This window comes from Salvelinus namaycush, unplaced genomic scaffold (assembly GCF_016432855.1).
Source record: "Salvelinus namaycush isolate Seneca unplaced genomic scaffold, SaNama_1.0 Scaffold1165, whole genome shotgun sequence".
NCBI lineage: Eukaryota > Metazoa > Chordata > Actinopteri > Salmoniformes > Salmonidae > Salvelinus > Salvelinus namaycush.
This window is the reverse complement of record NW_024057859.1, coordinates 27,015-50,013: the sequence shown is the minus strand read 5'-3', so window position 1 is coordinate 50,013 and position 22,999 is coordinate 27,015. Positions and strand designations below refer to the sequence as shown.

Here is a 22,999-nt window from a genome sequence, read left to right as displayed (position 1 = left end):
TGCCCCTGAACAAGGCAGTTAACCTACTGTTCCTAGGCCGTCAATGAAACGAAGAATTTGTTCTTAACTGATTTGCCTAGTTAAATAAAGGTGAAAAAAAGAAGGGATCTTGTTGAAGTCATTCATTGCAAACCTGATCTGACCTATTTGGATCCTCACAGGACAGTCTGTAATCCCGACATATTTCAAGCTGACTACCATTGTCCGTGTTCCCAAGAACTCCAAGGTAACCTGTCTGTAGCACTCACATCTGTGCTTTGAAAGTCTGGTCATGACCACATCAACACAATCATCCCAGACACCCTGTACCCACTCCAATTTGCATATCTCCCCAACAGATCCACAGATGAAGCAATCTCAATTGAGAGGGGAAATAACTATGTGAGAATACTGTTCATAGACTACAGCCCAGCGTTCAACACCATAGTCCCCTCCAAGCTAGGGACCTTGGGACTGAAGACCTCCTTCTGCAACTGGATGCTGGACTTTCTGACGGGCCGGCCCCAGGTGGTGAGGATAGGCAAGAACACCTCTGCCACACTGACCTTCAACACGGGAGGCCCTCAGGGATGCGTGCTTAGTCCCCTCTTGTACTCCCTGTTCACCCATGACTGTGTGGCCACACACGACTCCAACACCATCATCAAGTTTGCTGACGACACGAAGGCGATGAGAGGTCAGAGAATTGGCATTGTGGTGCCAGGACAACCTCTCCCTCAATGTCAGTAAGACCAAGGAGCTGATCGTGGACTATAGGAGCAAGAGGGGAGAGCACGTCCCCATCCACATCAACAGGGCTGTTAAAGGGTCTTGCTCTGACCCTACCCACAATCACTAGACTGTATACAAACCATATGCACACACACACACACTACATTCACACTCCCACACAAAATCCACACACACACAAACCGACACAACCCAAACACACATGCGTACACATTACACACTCTCACAAACAAACACACACCTTTACACTCATTTGCTGCTGCTGCTCTGTTCTTTATTTTGCTCTTATTATTATCTATCCTGATGCCTAGTCACTTTACCCTGCCTTGTACATATCTACCTCAAATACCTCGTACCCCTGCACACTGATTTGGAACTGGTACTCCTTGTATATAGCTTTATTCTTGGGTATTTTATTACACTGTTACAATATATACAGTACCAGTCAAAAGTTTGGACACACCTACTCATTCCAGGGTTTCTTTATTTTTTACAATTTTCTACATTGTAGAACATCAAAAGTATGAAATACCACATAAGGAATCCTGTAGTAACCAAAAAAATCGAAATATATTTTATATTTGAGATTCTTCAAAGTAGCCACCCTTTTCCTTGATGACAGCTTTGCACACTCTTGGCATTCTCTCAATCAGCTTCATGAGGTACTCACCTGGAATGCATTTCAATTAACAGGTGTGCCTTGTTCAAAGTTAATTTGTGGAATTTATTTCCTTAGTGCTTTTGAGCCAATCACTTGTTTTGTGACAAGGTAGGGGTGGTATACAGAAGATAGCCCTATTTGGTAAAATACCAAGTCCATATTATGGCAAGAACAGCTCAAATAAGCAAAGAGAAACGAAAGTCTAATATTATTTTAAGACATGAAGTTCAGTCAATCCGGAAAATTTCAAAAGCTTTGAACGTTTCTTCAAGTGCAGTCACAAAATCCATCAAGCGCTAGACCCAGAGTTACCTCTGCTGTAAAGTTCAAGTAACAGACACATCTCAACACTAGCTTGGAGATCCGTTACAGGATGTCTGTCACCCCACTGAGCCCCTATTGCAGGTTAGGGGTCACATCCACTTGAATGTCCTTCATATGACGAACCTCCTACAGAGCAAATGAGGAAAATATGATATATTATGATTTATGTTAGTAACAATACAATATGGGAATTTTATCCCAAAGCTACCTACAGCTAACATATATATTTATGTATGTGATCTATGTAAATAAAGGAGTATAACACAGCTGTAAAACTGTGAAGGACTATATGGTGGAGGCCTACCCATTTCCCAGGAGCATTGTAAAAAGTGGATTTGGGTACAGTGTTTATTTCCCCCTAATATCTTTGAAGATTACACCTAAAATAATTAGGCCTACTTCTTTCTACTGCTGATCTGAGACCATTAGGGTTAAACATTACAGATATAAATGCAATATATGGAGTAGAAAAGATTGCCTGCCCACCAAAGAATCAACATACGTTCTACATGGTCTATTTCTATCTGAATGTAACACCTCAATCAAGCTTGTGAATTGATCGTTAAGTCCTGTTTGTCAGGTAAAAGGTCATTAGTGGCCTATATAAGCCTCATACAGGCCACGGGAAGACATTACCTGTTGATAACACAGACTATTCTTATGATCATGGGAGGTGTGAGAGAATTACTGCTCTTTGTGATGACTGTGGGGGTTGTCAAAGGTTGGTTCACTAATGTTTTATTTGGATTGAAGGGATTTGTTCGGGAAATATGCGGAACTTTACAAGTGTGAGATTAAAATTTGACTGTCTGTTTCTTCCGCGTTGGTCAACTTTTATTCTTCACTGCTATTAATATATGTAGTTATTTTGTGTCAACTCCACTTCTGTTAACACTTTCTCCTCAGTTTCTTGTTACCCTGTTGGAAAGTCCCAGAAGCAAGAGCAAGTCTCTCTGCAGAGCAGACTTGGAGGTAAGTGTTTCTTTCCACAACCCTTCTAGCTTTGTACTGTGTCTATGGTGCTGCTGTGTTTGACACTCATTCAACACCATAGAGTAACTCAGTTGTCTAAATAATGTTGTCAAACCCTTTGATTTGGTCATTTTGCTTGTGTACCTTAACCTACGTTTTTCAGAGCTGTCATCAAATGACGTCTCCATTGTGCATGCCCTGGCCTTGCTCCGATCCATAGGGTCTGACGCTAAACAAGACAGAGAAGGTACGGCCTGAAATATATACTTTTAAATCTGTGTTGCGCAACATGAACCCAACATTCGAATGGCAATTTGGCCTAGACTGTGTAGAACAGCTGTGTTGCTGTAGAATACCCAACTGTTCCTTTATGTTTTCTCTCCAGAGTATTTAGAGACTAATGAAGTAGAATCCCAAGCTTCTCCAAACCTTGGTAGCTCTATGGCAAATGATGCCCTGTCCTCTGACGACGCTACCTCTGAAGCTGCCACTGGCCCGTCTGACGACGCTACCTCTGAAGCAGCCACTGGCCCGTCTGACGACGCTACCTCTGAAGCAGCCACTGGCCCGTCTGACGACGCTACCTCTGAAGCAGCCACTGGCCCGTCTGACGACGCTACCTCTGAAGCTGCCACTGGCCCGTCTGACGACGCTGCCACTGGCCCGTCTGCCGCTGCCACTGGCCCGTCTGACGACGCTACCTCTGAAGCTGCCACTGGCCCGTCTGACGACGCTACCTCTGAAGCTGCCACTGGCCCGTCTGACGACGCTAGCGCTGAAGCTGCCACTGGCCCGTCTGACGACGCTACCTCTGAAGCTGCCACTGGCCCGTCTGACGACGCTACCTCTGAAGCTGCCACTGGCCCGTCTGACGACGCTACCTCTGAAGCTGGCCCGTCTGACGACGCTACCTCTGAAGCTGCCGCTGGCCAGTCTGACCATGCCATTGAGGAACTGTTCACTTCTGCTTCTGAGCCCCCGTTGACCACAAACATGGATATCTGATGTGGGACATGGTGCTCGGGGTCCATGCAAGAGTTCATGGGTATTCTAGTCCAGGTTGTGTGTGTGTAACTGCATTTTCTTGTTTTGGATCAATTAAACGTTAACTGTAATACTTGTGTCCTCAGTATTGTTTTGACGGTTCCTACTTGGAGTTGAGGTCTATGACTTGAGTAACTGTGGTGATGGCAACATTTATTTTGCATTATAATCATGCTTTGGCATCAGCAATATGTTTACTTTGACCCCTGTGCTTAAATCACCATTTGCCTTAAGCTACATTTGGTTAAATTATGCTAGTAGCATCACATGACGTGGAATGGGTTCTAGTTCATTTAAACTTGATGGTTGTGGAACTGAGTTTTTGGGGTTTGTACATATGAGGCTGTTGCTAGAATCGGGGTTAATGGTGTCAGTGCTAACTAATATCAGGGTTGTCAACTTGCATTTAAATGACTCTGCTGGGTGTCTTCTCTCGTAACTGACTTGGTTTCCTATTAGTGAATGCTTACATGTAAAACCAGCTCTCGTATCATTAGCCCATCGTTTTGGCGATTGGTCTTCATATCCCAGTGCCAATCCAAACTTTCAGGTTTAAATAAGTCAATGCTAACCTGTCTTAGCTGGCAGGCTGCTATCAGGTCCAGGCTCTCCCAGAGTTGCTTGTAGCGCCGCTAACCTAGGGTTTGAGGGCAGGAACAGTTTGACCAGGATTTCCCACCCACTCCGATTTACATGGGATAAACCATTGGAGGAAACCGGTAAATTTCTATGAGAAGCGTGAGGAAGTCTGTTCATACAGGCCTTCTCTAGCCGCATGATGAACGCTCAGGGTGTGCGTCGTAGCAAACCGTACTTAGTCGCCATGAATTCAAAAAGCACGTACACGCAGCTGGGCTTGACAATCTAGACCCTCTATTTCTGAAACTATCCACCGCCATTTTCGCAACCCCATTACCAGCCTGTTCAACCTCTCATATCTTCTGAGATCCCCAAGGATTGGAAAGCTGCCGCGGTCATCCCCCTCTTCAAAGGGGGTGACACTCTAGACCCAAACTGTTACAGACCTATATCCATCCTGCCTAAGGTCTTCGAAAGCCAAGTTAATAAACAGATCACTGACCATTTCGAATCCCACCGTACCTTCTCCGCTGTGCAATCCAGTTTCCGAGCTGGTCATGGGTGCACCTCAGCCACGCTCAAGGTACTAAACGATATCATAACCGCCATCGATAAAAGACAGTACTGTGCAGCCGTCTTCATCGACCTTCAAGGCTTTCGACTCTGTCAATCGCCGTATTCTTATCGGCAGACTCAACAGCCTTGGTTTCTCAAATGACTGTCTCGCCTGGTTCACCAACTACTTCGCAGACAGAGTTCAGTGTGTCAAATTGGAAGGCCTGTTGTCCGGACCTCTGGCAGTCTCTATGGGGGTACCACAGGGTTCAATTCTCGGGCCGACTCTTTTCTCTGTATACATCAATGATGTCACTCTTGCTGCGTGTGATTCCCTGATCCACCTCTACGCAGACGACAGTATTCTGTATACATCTGGCCCTTCTTTGGACACTGTGTTAACTAACCTCCAAACGAGCTTCAATGCCATACAACGCTCGTTCCGTGGCCTCCAACTGCTCTTAAACGCTAGTAAAACCAAATGCATGCTTTTCAACAGTTCGCTGCCCGCACCCGCCCGCCCGACTAGCATCACTACTCTGGACGGTTCTGACCTAGAATACGTGGACAACTACAAATACCTAGGTGTCTGGATAGACTGTAAACTCTCCTTCCAGACTCATATCAAACATCTCCAATCCAAAATAAATCTAGAATCGGCTTTTTATTTCGCAACAAAGCCTCCTTCACTCACGCCGCCAAACTTACCCTAGTAAAACTGACTATCCTACCAATCCTCGACTTTGGCGATGTCATCTACAAAATAGCTTCCAATACTCTACTCAGCAAACTGGATGCAGTCAATCACAGCGCCATCCGTGTTGTTACCAAAGCCCCTTATACCACCCACCACTACGACCTGTATGCTCTTGTCGGCTGGCCCTCGCTACATATTCGTCGCCAGACCCATTGGCTCCAGGTCATCTATAAGCTAGGTAAAGCTCCGCCTTATCTCAGCTCACTGGTCACGATAACAACACCCACCCGTAGCACGCGCTCCAGCAGGTATATCTCACTGGTTATCCCCAAAGCCAACACCTCTTTTGTCCGCCTTTCCTTCCAGTTCTCTGCTGCCAGTGACTGGAACCAATTGCAAAAATCGCTGAAGTTGGAGACTTTTATTTCCCTCACCAACTTTAAACATCAACTATCTGAGCAGCTAACCGATCGATGCAGCTGTACATAGTCCATCTGTAAATAGCCCACCCCAATCTACCCATCTCATCCCCATATTGTTTTTATTTACTTTTCTGCTCTTTTGCACACCAGTATCACTACTTGCACATCATCATCTGCTCATCATCATCTGCTCATATATCACTCCAGTGTTAGTCTGCAAACATTTTCTTACTTTGAAACTATAGCCTATTTATTGCCTTACCTCCTCACGCCATTTGCACACACTGTATAGACTTTCTTTTTTTCTATTGTGTTATTGACTGTACGCTTGTTTATTCCATGTGTAACTCTGTGTTGTTGTTTGTGTCGCACTGCTTTGCTTTATCTTGGCCAGGTCGCAGTTGTAAATGAGAACTTGTTCTCAACTAGCTTACCTGGTTAAATAAAGGTGAAATAAACAAAAAATCCCAGAGGATCCCAGATGGCTAACAATAACATATCCTGACATAATGTAAACGTTATACATTAAGCTCTCTCCCTCAGTGACATGAATTAGTATATTTCATATTCTCAGAACCCAACAGTAGGTTTTAAGGTGTGGCTGCATGTTTGTCGTGGACGCATCGTCACTCTTGCTGTTCTTTTTCCAGATTGCAAGTGAAACACCTTTAGATGTAAGTGCCAGTTGGTAACTTTTCCTCACACTTGCTTGTTTAAGGTATGGATGCAACACCCCAGTATGTCTGCAGGGGCTGGTCACTGAGATTTACCATGTTACACATGCTACTAGACTAACCTTCCAAGTAAATATGTTACAAGTCTGAACTGGCCGTCCTTGTCTTTCCTCAACTAATTGAAACCTCAGGGACAGACATGCTAAACGACTTTGATGTCAGAGCTGCCATCAGCCCTCTACACCTCGCTGTGAGTAAAGCCTACCTGCTCCTGTAGTGGTCTCCATATGACAAATGGCACCCTATTCCCTATTTAGTACACTACTTTTGACCAGATCCTTATAGGCCCTGATCAAAAGTAGTTAACTACATAGGGAATAGGGTGCTATCTGGGATGCAGGCATGGTGTTGATTTTCCACAGGAAGTTGACTGTCCAGACAGACTCACACACCAAATTCCTATCTATTCCTGATTAGTGTAAAATACATGCATATTCTACACAGTGATGATGAGGATGATTTCCTTATTTTGCCATTTGAGTTAATCAACCTCAGAGGAGAAGTAGAGTGTTTGTTTCTCAATCCCACGCTTGGCAGGGACCTCAGATGTTGATGCTGGGCGGGAGCAAAAACGGGCTCCCGATTGAAAAACTCTGGTCTACTTTAGAGGTCTAGCACTGTATTTCTGTTCAGAGTGTATCTATTCAGGCGTACCACTGGACTTTGCTTGAGACTGTGTTTGTGTTTCTATTCAGGCATACCACAGCCACCACCATGCTATGGAGGTCCTGGTTCAGTCTCTGCTGGATCTAGACGTGAGGGACAGCCAGGGGCGCACCCTCTGGACCTGTCTGCCTTAAAATGCCATGTGGAGTGTGTTGACGTCCTCATCAACCAGGGAGCCTCCATCCTGGTTAAAGACTTCACCCTAAAGAGGACCCCCATCCACGCTGCAGGTACACATAGGATGAAATAGAGCTTCTGTAATTAAAAAGTTTTCCTGACCAAGATGGCCATTTGTTTGGTAATGTTGCTAGGACGACAATGTCTACTCTAGGGATGTTACATGGTATAGTGTGAACATGCCCACTAGACACTGATCTAAGGTCATTTTTTGTCATGTTTTCCACTAATGATTGATGATCTAGGGAGGGTAAGCTGATCCTAGATCAGTGCACAGGGGAGACTTCTATCCAGAGCCAGGTACACAGCTAGCAGGTGACAGGCTTCGATGGCCTCAGCCCCAAAATTCTTTATTATCTGCTGTGTTAACATCATGAGGATGTCATCTACCAACACCATTGTTCTAGAAATCTGTCTGTTCATGTGAAGGTTATAGTCATCCAGCAATCTGCTCATATCCTCTCTGTTTATCCTCCTCTAGCTACCAACTGTCAATCATCTGACATTCTTATATCCTCTCTGTTTATCCTCCTCTAGCTACCAACGGTCAATCATCTGACATTCTTATATCCTCTCTGTTTATCCTCCTCCAGCTACCAACGGTCAATCATCTGACATTCTTATATCCTCTCTGTTTATCCTCCTCCAGCTACCAACGGTCAATCATCTGACATTCTTATATCCTCTCTGTTTATCCTCCTCCAGCTACCAACGGTCAATCATCTGACATTCTTATATCCTCTCTGTTTATCCTCCTCCAGCTACCAACGGTCAATCATCTCACATTCTTATATCCTCTCTTTTTATCTTCCTATAGCTACCAACGGCCAATCATCTCACATTCTTATATCCTCTCTGTTTATCCTCCTCCAGCTACCAATGGTCAATCATCTCACATTCTTATATCTTCTCCGTTTTTCCACCTCTAGCTACTGAAGCTCAATCATCTCACATTCTTATATCCTCTCTTTTTATCTTCCTCTAGCTACCAACGGTCAATCATCTGACCTTCTTATATCCTCTCTGTTTATCCTCCTCTAGCTACCAACGGTCAATCATCTGACATTCTTATATCCTCTCTGTTTATCTTCCTCTAGCTAACAACGGTTATTCGGAGTGTTTGCGTTTGCCTATTGGAAATGCTGACCTCCAGAGTGCAGTGGACGTTCAAGACGGGAATAGACAGTAACTCATTTGGGTTTCGGATACAATTCCTGAAATAAAGAGATTTTGACACTAGGTCTTCATCCCAAATGGCAACCTATACCCTACTTGGTGCACTACTTTAAACCAAAGCCATATGGGCTCAGGTCAACAGTAGTGTACGATATAGGGAATAGGTTGCCATTTGGGACTCAGCCTGGTTATTACCAGTTTGTAATATGACCTGTTGTCTTGTGTATCAGAACCCCTCTGATGCTGTCGGTGCTGAGCGGACACACAGACGGTGTGTACTCACTGCTCAACAAGGGAGCCAGCGTAGAAGCCAAAGACAAATGGCACAGAACAGCTCTACACAGAAGGGTAGTGAGGAGAGCTGGCTGTACGCGCTCACACACAGAAAGAGAGGGGAAGGCTTGTTCTGATCTAGGGATGGGGCCATTGAACTACTAGGGATGGCTTTGGTGTGGGATCTAGCATGGAATATAAATTATGCCCAAATATACCTATTATGAGTCCTTATTATTTAATAGATTATGAATTATTCAAATCCATTCTTGTCTCCCCTCCCTTCCTCCTAGGCGGTGACGGGTCACGAGGAGTGCAGCACAGCGCCAGCTTCCTGGATCGGAAAGGTAAGGGGCGGAGCCCTGTCCACCTGGTGGCGACGTCCGGACACATCGTGGTGCTGGGATGGCTTCTACACACCGCCCAGTCAGTGTGGACCCTCCCCGTCATCACAGACAACCAGGGCTACACGCCACTACACTGGGCCTGCTACAACGGTACGTACTGGACAGAGGGACAGCGAAGTGGGCCCGAGGCCACAAACAAATACACACATAAATATAGCGTGTCTTAAATCACCACAGCCAGCTTCGGGAGGGCACGAACCGAGACAGTCGCACAGGAGCCTTAAAAGTCCCTCAGACTGAGAGAGAGAGAAAAGGGGGGAGGGAGAGGGGGAGGAACAACAGGCTGGCTGGCCCACACTCATCCTCTCGTACCACCAGGTGTCCTTCCAGCAGATACTGGACTTCAGAGGAACTGCTGCTTCTATACCCCATCTTTACCTTTACCCACAAAGGTCCTAAACGGTAGAAAGTGTCCGGCCAACAGATAGACACCTTATGACGGCAATAACCTGTAGTCCAAGGGGATAGTAGCACTTCACTGAGAGCAAAACAGACAGGGACCAAAAGATGTGGAAGAAGCATTTTCAAAACCTGTTTTGACTGTAGAAATTGGGCTGAGTGTTTGGGCTGAGAAAAGACATTAGGAGTGATGTTTCATTTAAGTTTCATGAGAGTGATTGTCATGTTTATCCGCACACTAAGAGAGTCAGAACGCACCTAGCCTCTTGTCTGTAATCCATGTGGGAGGAGGGGAAATCATACATTTTTTTATGAACAAACATTTTAATAAAATCATTCATGTCTTAAGGTCTATGGGAATCAAAACATCATAGGATTTGCTCTCATGAGTAATTGTAAAGATTTAATGCATCCCAAATGGAACCCTATTCCCTATGTAGGCTAGTGCACTACTTTTGATCAAGATCCATACACTGGTTGGCTGACGTCACGAAAAACATGCGTGCTCATCAATGCCGGAATGCGTGTATCTTGTTATGACTCTAAACCTCAGCTAGCATGTGCTCATTATGCAAATGTCTTTGTTTGCAATTAACATTTAGAGACTAAATATAGTTTACATGTTGTCAATGTTCTAAGTGAACCCTGTCTATTTACCCTGTCTATTTTACCCACAGTTACATGCAAGTGTTGTTGCTAAACAACCAACCCGTCTATATAGTCCCACAGTGGAGGTGTCATAATACCCATAAAACCTAGCAGTCAAACAGGGAGGGAAATGGTTCCAAAATATTTTTCCACCATTCATTTTTCCCATAGGCAATTTTAGAAACACATAAAATAAGGTCTGTGTTTCATGTGGGCTTACCCTGGTGTGACATTTTTATAACCATGTAAATATCTCACAGACAAGGTGACTTTTAGCAATACATTTGGCTCTATTTACTCTCAGATTTGAAATTTCTAATTAGCATCAAAGTAGACATGCAAAACTACAAATCCCTGCAAGCTCCTAAACGTCATTTCTAGCTGACATCTTTGCTAACAGGTATTGTGTCAATTTAAAACTTGCACTAAACAGTTCACAGAATTGTCCATTTAAAGAAATGTAGCCAATTTATTAATTACTACATTTAGCTAACATTAGATAGTTAATCAAGAGATTCTTACCTTTGCCTCAATCAGCATGATCATCGTGGCATTTGAAATTCTTTATGATAGCCACATTAACAGCTAATTAGCGTTTAATATTTGGGGGGTAAATACAGGCGAATATGTTGATAAAAGTCACCTTGTCCGAGAGATTTACACAGTTATCAAAATGTCACACCAGGGTAAGCTTACCTGAAACACAGCCCTTATTTTAAGTGTTTCTAAAATCCACTATGGGAAAAATGTATGGTGGAAAAACAATTGGAACCATTTCCCTGCTTGACTACTAGGTTTTATGGGGATTATGACTCATTATTGTGCCACTCTATAGGGCTCTGGCCAAAAGAAGTGCACTATATTGGAAATAGGGTGCTATTTCGGACACAAGCATAGATATGATGCACTATGATGTGACCATAGAAATAGAATCACTAGAAAGGATAGAGCCTCTGACCATGGCAATTTGACTGGTAAACTGAACTGTACACCTGACATGATGTTCTGGTGATTCTATTTCTATGCATATGATGCATTGTGATGTGACAATGAGTGTTGGGTTAATGGTGCTTTCAAGGCAAGTGATCTTGGTCAAATCATGACTTCCATGATCTTTAGGTCAGAAAGTTGGAGCTCTAAAAAGATGCCAGAGTTTTTGTCATTGTTTTGTGATATCCAATTGGTAGTTACGATCTAGTCTCATCGCTGCAACTTCCCAACGGGCTCGGGAGAGGTAAAGGTTGAGTCAGGAGTCCTCCGAAACATGACCCGCCAAGCCGCGCTGCGTCTGACTTGGAAATCCAAGTTGGATGACTGTTGAAAACAATTTTTCCCTGCCGGAGTTAGTTTTTTACCCCGATTGTCTTGAACACACTGAAGTCGGAAGTCAGAGAGTTCCCAGTTGTTTTCAACATGGCTAAAGGCGACACAGTAGGTGACTTCAAAACATGACTTTGTGCTGTCTTTCAGGAGTCAGAGGTCAGTGGGAATGACCTCACCCTCATAGACCTGGATGACCCCATCAATGACGGTGATGTTATGAAGGAAGACAGGTAAGTGATTTACACCAATGACACATTTGTGACTGGTTACAGGATCACATAGGCCTACAGATACAGATTATGTAGTAGGTCAAAGGTCACCGCCTATGGAGAGGTAGGCCCAGAGCCATGTATTTAGAGAGATGGGACATCTATCTGCATTATGTTGCATTTGCATCAATATGTATACATTACATGACACAGTATAATCAAAGATATCCATATGAAAACTGCTCCCCATGCGCAATATTGACATTTTAAACAATAATATGTAACTGAACATCTATTTTATAATTGACTTATAATGAAAGGGTAAATGAAAGGCTCAAAGCCGCTAACATGGAGTCCTTCCTAAAAGTTTGCCAAATTCTCTCTATATATAACTCTGGATAGGCCGAGTCATCTCAGAGTATTGAAACCATATAATTCGAGTGATTCTATTCTAGTTCTAGAATGGTTCATTCTACTTCTATGATTCTAATTCTATAATTGGAACACATCCTCACACTCACATTATAGTGACCTTAGAGCAATTCCTTTTTCTGTATCTAGATCTGATAAAGATCACAGAGAGGTTGAGAGACAGACCAAGTTGGAAGAGGCTGTTCTAGAGACAGATATCCCAACTCTGTCACTAGAGGCTGAAGGAGAGATTGAGATGCAGGAGGCTGATCTGAAGACAGATGGCACGTCTCAGTCACAGAAGGTTGAAGGAGAGAGTGAGTTGGACGATGCTGTTGCCATCCCACCTCAGTCACAGGAGGTTGAAGGAGAGAGTGAGTTGGACGATGCTGTTGCCATTCCACCTCAGTCACAGAAGGTTGAAGGAGAGAGTGAGTTGGACGATGCTGTTGCCATCCCACCTCAGTCACAGGAGGTTGAAGGAGAGAGTGAGTTGGACGATGCTGTTGCCATCCCACCTCAGTCACAGGAGGTTGAAGGAGAGAGTGAGTTGGACGATGCTGTTGCCATCCCACCTCATCAGTCACAGGAGGTTGAAGGAGAGAGTGAGTTGGACGATGCTGTTGCCATCCCACCTCATCAGTCACAGGAGGTTGAAGGAGAGAGTGAGTTGGACGAGGCCATTGTCATCCCATCTCAGTCACAGGAGGTATGATGTATTGTGTTTTGTGTTTTAATGATGCATTGAAGATTAAAATTACAAATGAATTGTCCAAGCTTGAGCTAGTAAAGGTCTTCTAATCTAGGAGGCCAAAGGAGAGAGTGAGTTGAATCAGGTTGATCTGAAGACAGCCACATCAACTCTGACACTGGAGGTCGAAGGAGAGAGTGTGATGCAGGAGAGTGATGATCTAGAAACAGCCGGGCCATCTCAATCCCAGGAGACTGAACGAGTGGCAAAGGTAAATGCTTCCAGATAACAGTGTGTGTGTGTACATTTCTGTTTGTGCATGCAGACAGTAGTTCGTAAACAGACATTCTGTTAACAGTGCTATGGCGAATTTGATTGAATTCCAGCCTAAGTCTGCTTTCTGTCGTCCCCATCAGGCTGCAGTGGTGACCTTCACTACCGTGACCCACAAGGCTGCAGCCTCCCAGACCAGCCTCACCCTCAGCAGGGGAGAGAGAAGCTACCCAGACCTACACACCTTTGTGCAGGACATGAAGGATGGGCAAGTTTCTCTTTGGCTTCCCCATTTACCCCCTAGATATGTTCCCTATTAGAGCCTTGGTCAACAATAGTTCAGTATTTAAGGAATAGGGGCCATTTGGGATGCACCCATAGGGACAATCTCAATTGCATACTCTCTTCTCGCCTCCTTCTTAAAACCATTTGGATGAGAAAGCCCTCCCTTTTGACCTTCTCGTCCAATGGGTTTTGAGAAGGAGGTGAGTAGATTGAGATTCTCCCATAATCTCGGGCAAATACAAGGGACTCAACTGACCAAATGACCAATCAGGGATGTTTGGATGTGGCCTAGTTCCGTAGAGGTCCATCCATAACGTAATCTAAGAGAATAGAGGTAATGTCATGTAGTTTAATTGTGTACCTTTATTTACTTTTCAGCCATTGGAATCTGCTGAGTGAGAATATGCGTGCCGGGGTGAGTTATAGTCACTTCTAAAGTAGTTAATGTTGGTAAGATGGACCAAACATTCCAAACTCTTATTGGTGGAAATCGTGCAGGACCTTTAATTCAGAGGTTCCCAACCTTTTTCACTCAGGCCCCCCTTTCCAGCATTGGGGAACATCCTGAACCACTGCTTTAATTGACTAGCTTGAGTAAACACATGGTGCAGCAGTGCAGCTCCGTTAACAAACTAACTCTGTATGGTCTTTTAACATTTCAGATGAGCAGACATGAGTTTAGTGCCAGGTGCATGGATATTACAAATTGGGTGATGGAGTCTACATCCACTGTGGTCATTCCCGCCCTTGACCTCACCATGTAGATCGAGCTCTCTGATTCGTCAAGCTCTTCTGGATCAGGAAGTAATGAGGCAAGAGAAGTGAACTCTCTTGGCCACAGCGTCAGATTCAGCTTTAGTGGAGGACCCAGTAGGCGCACCAGTTCTAGAACCGCTTGCAGCACACGAACTCCCACCCCTTTCCCCTCCTCTCACAGGTACCTACCCCTATCCCCTCCTCTCACAGGTACCTACCCCTTTCCCCTCCTCTCATAGGTACCTGTACCCCTAGCCCCTCCTCTAACAGGTACTTGTACCCCTAGCCCCTCCTCTCACAGGTACCTGTACCCCTAGCCCCTCCTCTCACAGGTACCTGTACCCCTAGCCCTTCCTCTCACAGGTACCTACCCCTATCCCCTCCTCTCATAGGTACCTATCCCCTCCTCTCATAGGTACCTACCCCTATCCCCTCCTCTCATAGGTACTTACCCCTATCCCCTCCTCTCATAGGTACTTACCCCTATCCCCTCCTCTCATAGGTATTTACCCCTATCTCTTCTCATAGGTACTTACCCCTATCCCCTCCTCTCATAGGTATTTACCCCTATCTCCTCTCATAGGTACTTACCCCTATCCCCTCCTCTCATAGGTATTTACCCCTATCCCCCCCTCTCATAGGTACTTACCCCTATCCCCTCCTCTCATAGGTATTTACCCCTATCTCCTCTCATAGGTACTTACCCCTATCCCCTCCTCTCATAGGTACCTATCCCCTCCTCTCATAGGTATTTACCCCTATCCCCTCCTCTCATAGGTACTTACCCCTATCCCCTCCTCTCATAGGTATTTACCCCTATCCCCTCCTCTCATAGGTACTTACCCCTATCCCCTCCTCTCATAGGTATTTACCCCTATCCCCTCCTCTCATAGGTATTTACCCCTATCTCCTCTCATAGGTATTTACCCCTATCTCTTCTCATAGGTACTTACCCCTATCCCCTCCTCTCATAGGTACCTATCCCCTCCTCTCATAGGTATTTACCCCTATCTCCTCTCATAGGTACTTACCCCTATCCCCTCCTCTCATAGGTACCTATCCCCTCCTCTCATAGGTATTTACCCCTATCTCCTCTCATAGGTACTTACCCCTATCCCCTCCTCTCATAGGTACCTATCCCCTCCTCTCATAGGTATTTACCCCTATCTCCTCTCATAGGTACTTACCCCTATCCCCTCCTCTCATAGGTACCTATCCCCTCCTCTCATAGGTATTTACCCCTATCCCCTCCTCTCATAGGTACTTACCCCTATCCCCTCCTCTCATAGGTATTTACCCTATCTCCTCTCATAGGTACTTACCCCTATCCCCTCCTCTCATAGGTATTTACCCCTATCCCCTCCTCTCATAGGTACTTACCCCTATCCCCTCCTCTCATAGGTATTTACCCCTATCCCCTCCTCTCATAGGTACTTACCCCTATCCCCTCCTCTCATAGGTATTTACCCCTATCCCCTCCTCTCATAGGTATTTACCCCTATCTCCTCTCATAGGTACTTACCTCTATCCCCTCCTCTCATAGGTATTTACCCCTATCTCCTCTCATAGGTACTTACCCCTATCCCCTCCTCTCATAGGTACTTACCTCTTTCCCCTCCTCTTCTGCGATGTCTTTCTAAAAACATTATTCCCATGTCCCTTGTTATAAGTACAAATATCCATTCTACTTAGATACTTCCACATTTTTGGATCATATTTTGTATTTTGTTACCATGTACTATTCATTTCTGTTGTGCATTCTGCAGGTCCATGACTTCCTTGCTGAGTGAGGACGAAGAGCGATATGTCTGCTCACCTGAGGGTGGTGATAGAGAGATGAGACACAGACCCCACTCAGCACCACTGAGATCTGTGTTTGGAATCTCTGAGGATTCTGTCTTCAACATGGTCCAGAGCGGCCAGTCGCAGAGTGACATCGTACTGTCGTCCAGTTGGAGTAGACGGGAGAAATACAGACCTGTCAAAAAACCAACGGACACCAGGTTTATGATGGGTATTGTAGAGTTGGTTATGAACCTTCTCAACTCCAGATTGGCTGAGCTAATGCGAAGTCTCAGTCAGGGAACTCTAGGTCCGCTGTCTGGTAGTATCTCAGCAAGTCAGCAGTTTGCCCAAGAGATGCTAAGCATGGTGTCTGCTAAGATGTATTCCCATGCCATAGAGCATATTGCGCATGGCCACAAGTCTCCCCTTGAGTTAGAGAGGGAGCTTGAGGCCATATTGGGTCCTCTGGCTGGACAGGTTATAGTCATCATCATAGATAGCATCTTCAAGGCAAAAGCCAACAGAGGAAACAAGGGGCGAGCGACCAGCCCCTTTACCTATTTTCTCACTGCCATTTCGGCAGAAGTACAAAGCCTAGTTGTTCAGAGATCGGCTAGCAGACCGTCCACCAGACTGTCCAACAACGACCCACTGCTGAACATTTCCAAGTCAAAGGTCTTAAGATCAGTTCTGCTCAAAATGGCAGAACTCTTTGGTCAAGGTCCAAGTGAAACCTGTCTAGTTCCACTAGTCCAGAGTCAGTCCAACAACTCTATTTGCGACTGGACTCTGAATGCAGGCACCATTCATCCAAGTCAATTTCTGTCCGACAACAGAATGACAGAAGTGTCATCCGATGTTGTGGATCTTGTACTTGAGGTTTTTGGGATAACAGGATTTTTGGATAGCAGGAGCCCGTCAAGGCCACAGAGTGCCTGCTCCTACAACTCAGCTAGTGGAGCAATAGATATGAGAGCTCTTGCTGGGGACTTGGTCAGACAGGTGTCTGTCAAACTCAGACCCTTTGTCTCTGAGAGTCAACTCTCCACCATGTCCATGACAGATCTGTCATCATCTATTTCTGACTCCACCTTGAAGCAGTTGTGTTGTAGCTCTGCTGTTGCTGCAGCAACTGTCTGTCAAGCAATCAAAACAGAGCTTGAGAGCCAGAGACCTACCAACCTGTCAGCCAGAGACCTACTATCGTCTCTGGTAGAGACCATTGAGGACATGGATATCTCTGACGTCGTCCAGGGCCCGTCAGCCATTTTGGAGGAGACTGCTATGATAAAGCACCCAGAGATGTCCACCTCGATAATATACAGGTCTTTGCTTCTCGACTCATCTCTCGCCTCCTCTAACATGGTCACTGAGAGCATTATCTTCAACAGCCCACGCCCATCAGAGGAGAATGTGAGTATTCAGAAGGTGCTCCCTGCTGATAAAGTTGACATCCTCCATGGTCAACCAGTGGAGGAGTATATCGTCAAAGCTGAGCAATGCATCACTCAGGTCATTCAAGATGCAGCTGTGACATATACTGGCGTGCTGGATAAAACCGACACTTGTGGGAAACTGTCGGAAGTTCTGTCTGTCTGTGTTTCCGCGGAGAATATTGAGGAGGCATCCTCTGATCTATTTGGTGGAATTATTTCCGACCTGCATGAGGTATCTGAGGTCAATAAGGCCTCCATGCGTACAAAATCAGGTCGCAAAATGTTCTGGGTGGAAGTGAGTTCAGGTTCCCAGAAGATTTATACCAAAACCCTGGACAAACTGAGGAAGCTTTTCACCTCTCACCTTCTCACTGAGGGAAAAAATACTCCTGTGCAAATTGAGCTCTATGACACTGGACTACTTGTAACTGAGACCACTGTGGAGGTATCTCCTGTACAGAAGACAGACAGTAATTCCTCTTCTATGTCCTCAGCCTCAGCCCACCAGCTCACCCTCGACACCTGCACTAAAGGGGTCATAAAACAGGTGATCTCGGTGCTGAGGTTGGAGACTTCAAAAGGAAGACCGCTTCGCTTCCGTTGGGGAGAACACATCAAATGCGTCTTTCGACTTCAACCAGAAGTTGGACTCGATAATTTCGAAATTGGAGGACCTCACCATTTCAAGTGACGTGACGTCAGCCGAGATTGCCACGCTCACGCGATCTCGTAGTGCAGCCAGCAGAACCTCTAACATTTCCATCCAGAGCTTTCACAGTGCTGAGTTCCGAGCTACGGCCAAACAGATTGTGCGTGAGGCCATTCTCAGAGCTGCTAGCGAAGCCAACTGTTCTTTGCCACAGAGCATGCCTAGCATCACCTTCTCACACCATGTGGTTTCTACAACTGAAGATATATTGAATATGATCATGCAAGACCTTGAAAGTGTATCCCAGTACACAGTGGAGGACGCAGACTCCTTCCCACTAGGAGAGAAAAAGCTGCAGTCCCAACTCAATCCCAGAGTTGTCTTTGACAACTCATTTTTTGCTGCTCAAATCATGTACCACAGAGTAAAGGATAGACTGAATGTCTTTTTGTCTTTTCCACCCGTGTCAGTCACCACAGCTAAAGATGTGCTGGACTCCACCCCTGTGGAGACACTCAGATGCTCGAAGTCCCCTGACACTGCTCTTGTTAAGGACAGGAGCCGCCCTCCGTCTGTGAGAAGTGAGAAGCCATTTTCAAAAGTCCGTTTGACTAAAAGGTTTAAAGCCCTTGTGTCTTCGAGTGGCTCCTCCACAGACCACCATGTAATTGACACGTGCAGTGAGGATGTCAGTCTGCCCACCAGGAGTATGTTAGTTGTGAGCGACACCAGTTTGAAGAGAGCCTCTCCTCTCCATGGTTGTGGATTGAGTGAAAGTTGTGAACCTCTTGAGGCTCTACAAGACGGAACAGTGGCATTCAGCCAAGAAGGCTTTAGCAAAACTGCAAAGAAGACACTCAGCTTGATCCTAAATGTGATCAAGTGCAGATTGGCCAACTCTGAGAGTTCATCTGTTGGGCAGAATGCAAGTGAGGAGTGTCTGATAGCCACTAACATGTTAGACTCTCTACTGGAGAGCCTTGACCTGTTGCCTGACATGAGCGCTGCCGATGAGATCACAAGGACAGAATGCCATACCTCTAACGCAATGGACAAGACAGGTTCACAGTCAGCGCTTGTGAGCCAACAAGAAATGAACATATCTGACACCAGTATCATAGTGAAAACTATAATGGACACATTGAAGACAGACGACCTAGAGATGACTTCAGCAGAAGAAAATCTGGATAGGCTTCTGTCAATTGAAGCCCTTCAAGATGCGTCTGGCAACCTGATCGCAAAGGTCCATGGTCTCATTCAGGAGATAACCATAAGACGCCAGCCTCAATCCATGACTGGCCACAGAAGCCTCTCTCAACCAGCGCTGCCAAAGCCAGCACTGAGGAAGCTGTCAAAGGACGATGCGTCAGAGCTCGTTTACAGCTTTGCCCACACTTCTGTTAGCAGACTCCTGGGGCAGTGTTTGGGTAGGCCTATGCCACCCATTGCTGACAGGGTTTTGGATCAGGTCATCAAGTTGATGACAGACATGGTGATGGACAGTCTGACTGATCTGTCCAAGTCTGCAATGGAGGGTGGTAAGTGAAAGTACCTCTTTTCATCTGCATAGGACTTCATTGTAACATGATGCTCAATACATTGCGTTTTATGATGTGAACTTTGCTGGTTGTGTCCAAAATGGCACCTTCTTCCATGTTTAGTGCACTACTTTTGACCAGAGCCAGACCCTATGGGCCCTGTTCAAAAGTTGTGCACTATAAAGGGAAGAGAATTCCTTTTGGAACGCAGTGACTGCTTTCCATTGTTGCGTCCTCTTCTCCCAGTTATTGTACCCAGGTCGGTCACACCAGCTGGCTCTTCTTACTTAGACACCAGCAATGCCGCAAGTGACATCACTCATGGCGTTGTGGCTGACCTTAATGCTACTGAGGAATTCCCCGCCAGGGGCCTTAGCCCGGCTGATGTAAAGGCTGACGGCATGGCCCGCCTTCCCTCTGCCAGAGGGGAAGAGATTAAGAAGAACAGGCAGTGGCGCTTCCTACCCAAAATTGGCAAGATTCCAAAGATCAGGATGAAGGTAGGAGGCTCAGTGTTTTGAGATGACCTCTGTAAGGCAGGGCTGAAATGTACCCTACAGATTCACTAAACCCCTATTGTCTCTCAGCATTAGAACAATGCTGTTGTCATTGTCTTTAGGAGGTTGAGTGAGGCCGCTGTAATACAATCCTAATACACATGGGAGAGAGTCAATGTCTGTAGTGCACTACTTTTGACCAGAGCACTATGGGCCCTTGTCAGAAGTAGTGCCTTACGTAGCCAATAGGGTGCCTTTAGGGATGCATACCATATATTTTACACAGGCTCAGTTGTCCTGATGTGTTTTGTCAACAGCTGTTCAAGACAAAAGAGGAACCGAAGAGCCACCCTGAACAGGATGCGCTGCCTACCAAACGTCTCAGAGAGACTCGTATTTCACAGAGTAAGTGATAAGCATCGATAATGTCATATTGATGTATCACCCTATGGCCAGCTTGTTAAAACAGTGACTACAGATACAGGCGGACAGACAGACGGATAGACAGGCAGACAGACAGACAAACACACACGTTCATTTTCTGATTATGAAATATTCTTATCACAGATGCTGAGTGTGAGGTTCCAGAGGTTCCATCCACTTCCCCACCCAAGGAGGACCTGACAACCACACTGGCCCCTGCTCCCCAGGAGTCCCAGTCCCGTAAACGCCCTCTCATAGTCAGGGTGTTACGAGCTATCTCCAGAGCCGTCTCCAAACCATTCAGAGGAGCTTTTGGGAAGAAGAATTAGCCAAATGCCTGATTTTATTACTATTTTAATCAGAGCCTTTATTTAATAAAACATTACTGCATTGATTTCTGTCTTATTGTTTGTGCAAGATAATGGTAAAGTACTTCAAACCACATAGTCAAACGTATTTATAGTGAAGCACTTCATATATTTTTTATTTTATTTAACCTTCATTTAACTAGGCAAGTCAGTTAAGAACAAATTATTATTTACAATGACGGCCTACCCCGGCCAAACATGTCATCATTGGGAAAGGTAGGCCAAACGACCTTTACTCATCATTGGGAAAGGTAGGCCAAACGACCTTTACTCATCATTGGGAAAGGTAGGCCAAACGACCTTTACTCATCATTGGGAAAGGTAGGCCAAACGACCTTTACTCATCATTGGGAAAGGTAGGCCAAACGACCTTTACTCATCATTGGGAAAGGTAGGCCAAACGACCTTTACTCATCATTGGGAAAGGTAGGCCAAACGGCCTTTACTCATCATTGGGAAAGGTAGGCCAAACGACCTTTACTTATCATTGGGAAAGGTAGGCCAAACGGTCTTTACTCATCATTGGGAAAGGTAGGCCAAACGGCCTTTACTCATCATTGGGAAAGGTAGGCCAAACGGCCTTTACTCATCATTGGGAAAGGTAGGCCAAACGGCCTTTACTTATCATTGGGAAAGGTAGGCCAAACGGCCTTTACTTATCATTGGGAAAGGAAATCCAAACGGCCTTTACTTATCATTGGGAAAGGTAGGCCAAACGGCCTTTACTCATCATTGGGAAATGTAGGCCAAACGGCCTTTACTCATCATTGGGAAAGGTAGGCCAAACGGCCTTTACTTATCATTGGGAAAGGTAAGCCAAACGGCCTTTACTCATCATTGGGAAAGGTAAGCCAAACGGCCTTTACTCATCATTGGGAAAGGTAGGCCAAACGGCCTTTACTTATCATTCGGAAAGGTAGGCCAAACGGCCTTTACTTATCATTGGGAAAGGTAGGCCAAACGGCCTTTACTTATCATTGGGAAAGGTAGGCCAAACGGCCTTTACTCATCATTGGGAAAGGTAGGCCAAACGGCCTTTACTCATCATTGGGAAAGGTAGGCCAAACGGCCTTTACTTATCATTGGGAAAGGTAAGCCAAACGGCCTTTACTCATCATTGGGAAAGGTAGGCCAAACGGCCTTTACTCATCATTGGGAAAGGTAGGCCAAACGGCCTTTACTCATCATTGGGAAAGGTAGGCCAAACGGCCTTTACTCATCATTGGGAAAGGTAGGCCAAACGGCCTTTACTCATCATTGGGAAAGGTAGGCCAAACGACCTTTACTCATCATTGGGAAAGGTAGGCCAAACGGCCTTTACTCATCATTGGGAAAGGTAGGCCAAACGGTCTTTACTCATCATTGGGAAAGGTAGGCCAAACGGCCTTTACTTATCATTGGGAAAGGTAGGCCAAACGACCTTTACTCATCATTGGGAAAGGTAGGCCAAACGGCCTTTACTCATCATTGGGAAAGGTAGGCCAAACGGCCTTTACTCATCATTGGGAAAGGTAGGTCAAACGGCCTTTACTCATCATTAGGAAAGGTAGGCCAAACGGCCTTTACTCATCATTGGGAAAGGTAGGCCAAACGGCCTTTACTCATCATTGGGAAAGGTAGGCCAAACGGCCTTTACTCATCATTGGGAAAGGTAGGCCAAACGGCCTTTACTTATCATTAGGAAAGGTAGGCCAAACGGCCTTTACTCATCATTGGGAAAGGTAGGCCAAACGGCCTTTACTCATCATTGGGAAAGGTAGGCCAAACGGCCTTTACTTATCATTGGGAAAGGTAGGCCAAACGGCCTTTACTCATCATTGGGAAAGGTAGGCCAAACGGCCTTTACTCATCATTGGGAAAGGTAGGCCAAACGGCCTTTACTCATCATTGGG

General features: G+C 45.5%; 1 protein-coding gene and 1 long non-coding RNA gene across 2 annotated transcripts in view; both read left to right on the top strand.

The window, feature by feature from the left end:
* Nucleotides 1-22,999, top strand: part of LOC120035949 (polysialoglycoprotein-like) — a 58,954-nt gene that overhangs the window by 26,819 nt on the left and 9,136 nt on the right. Inside the window, exon 5 of the mRNA XM_038982435.1 lies at nucleotides 3,124-3,618. Within this exon, the coding sequence (XP_038838363.1) occupies nucleotides 3,124-3,618 (495 nt within the window). The remainder of the gene's footprint in view (nucleotides 1-3,123; nucleotides 3,619-22,999) is intronic.
* On the top strand, nucleotides 20,637-21,133 carry LOC120035951. Its single transcript, XR_005474375.1, has 2 exons — nucleotides 20,637-20,721; nucleotides 20,884-21,133. It is a non-coding gene; the product is annotated as an uncharacterized LOC120035951 (long non-coding RNA).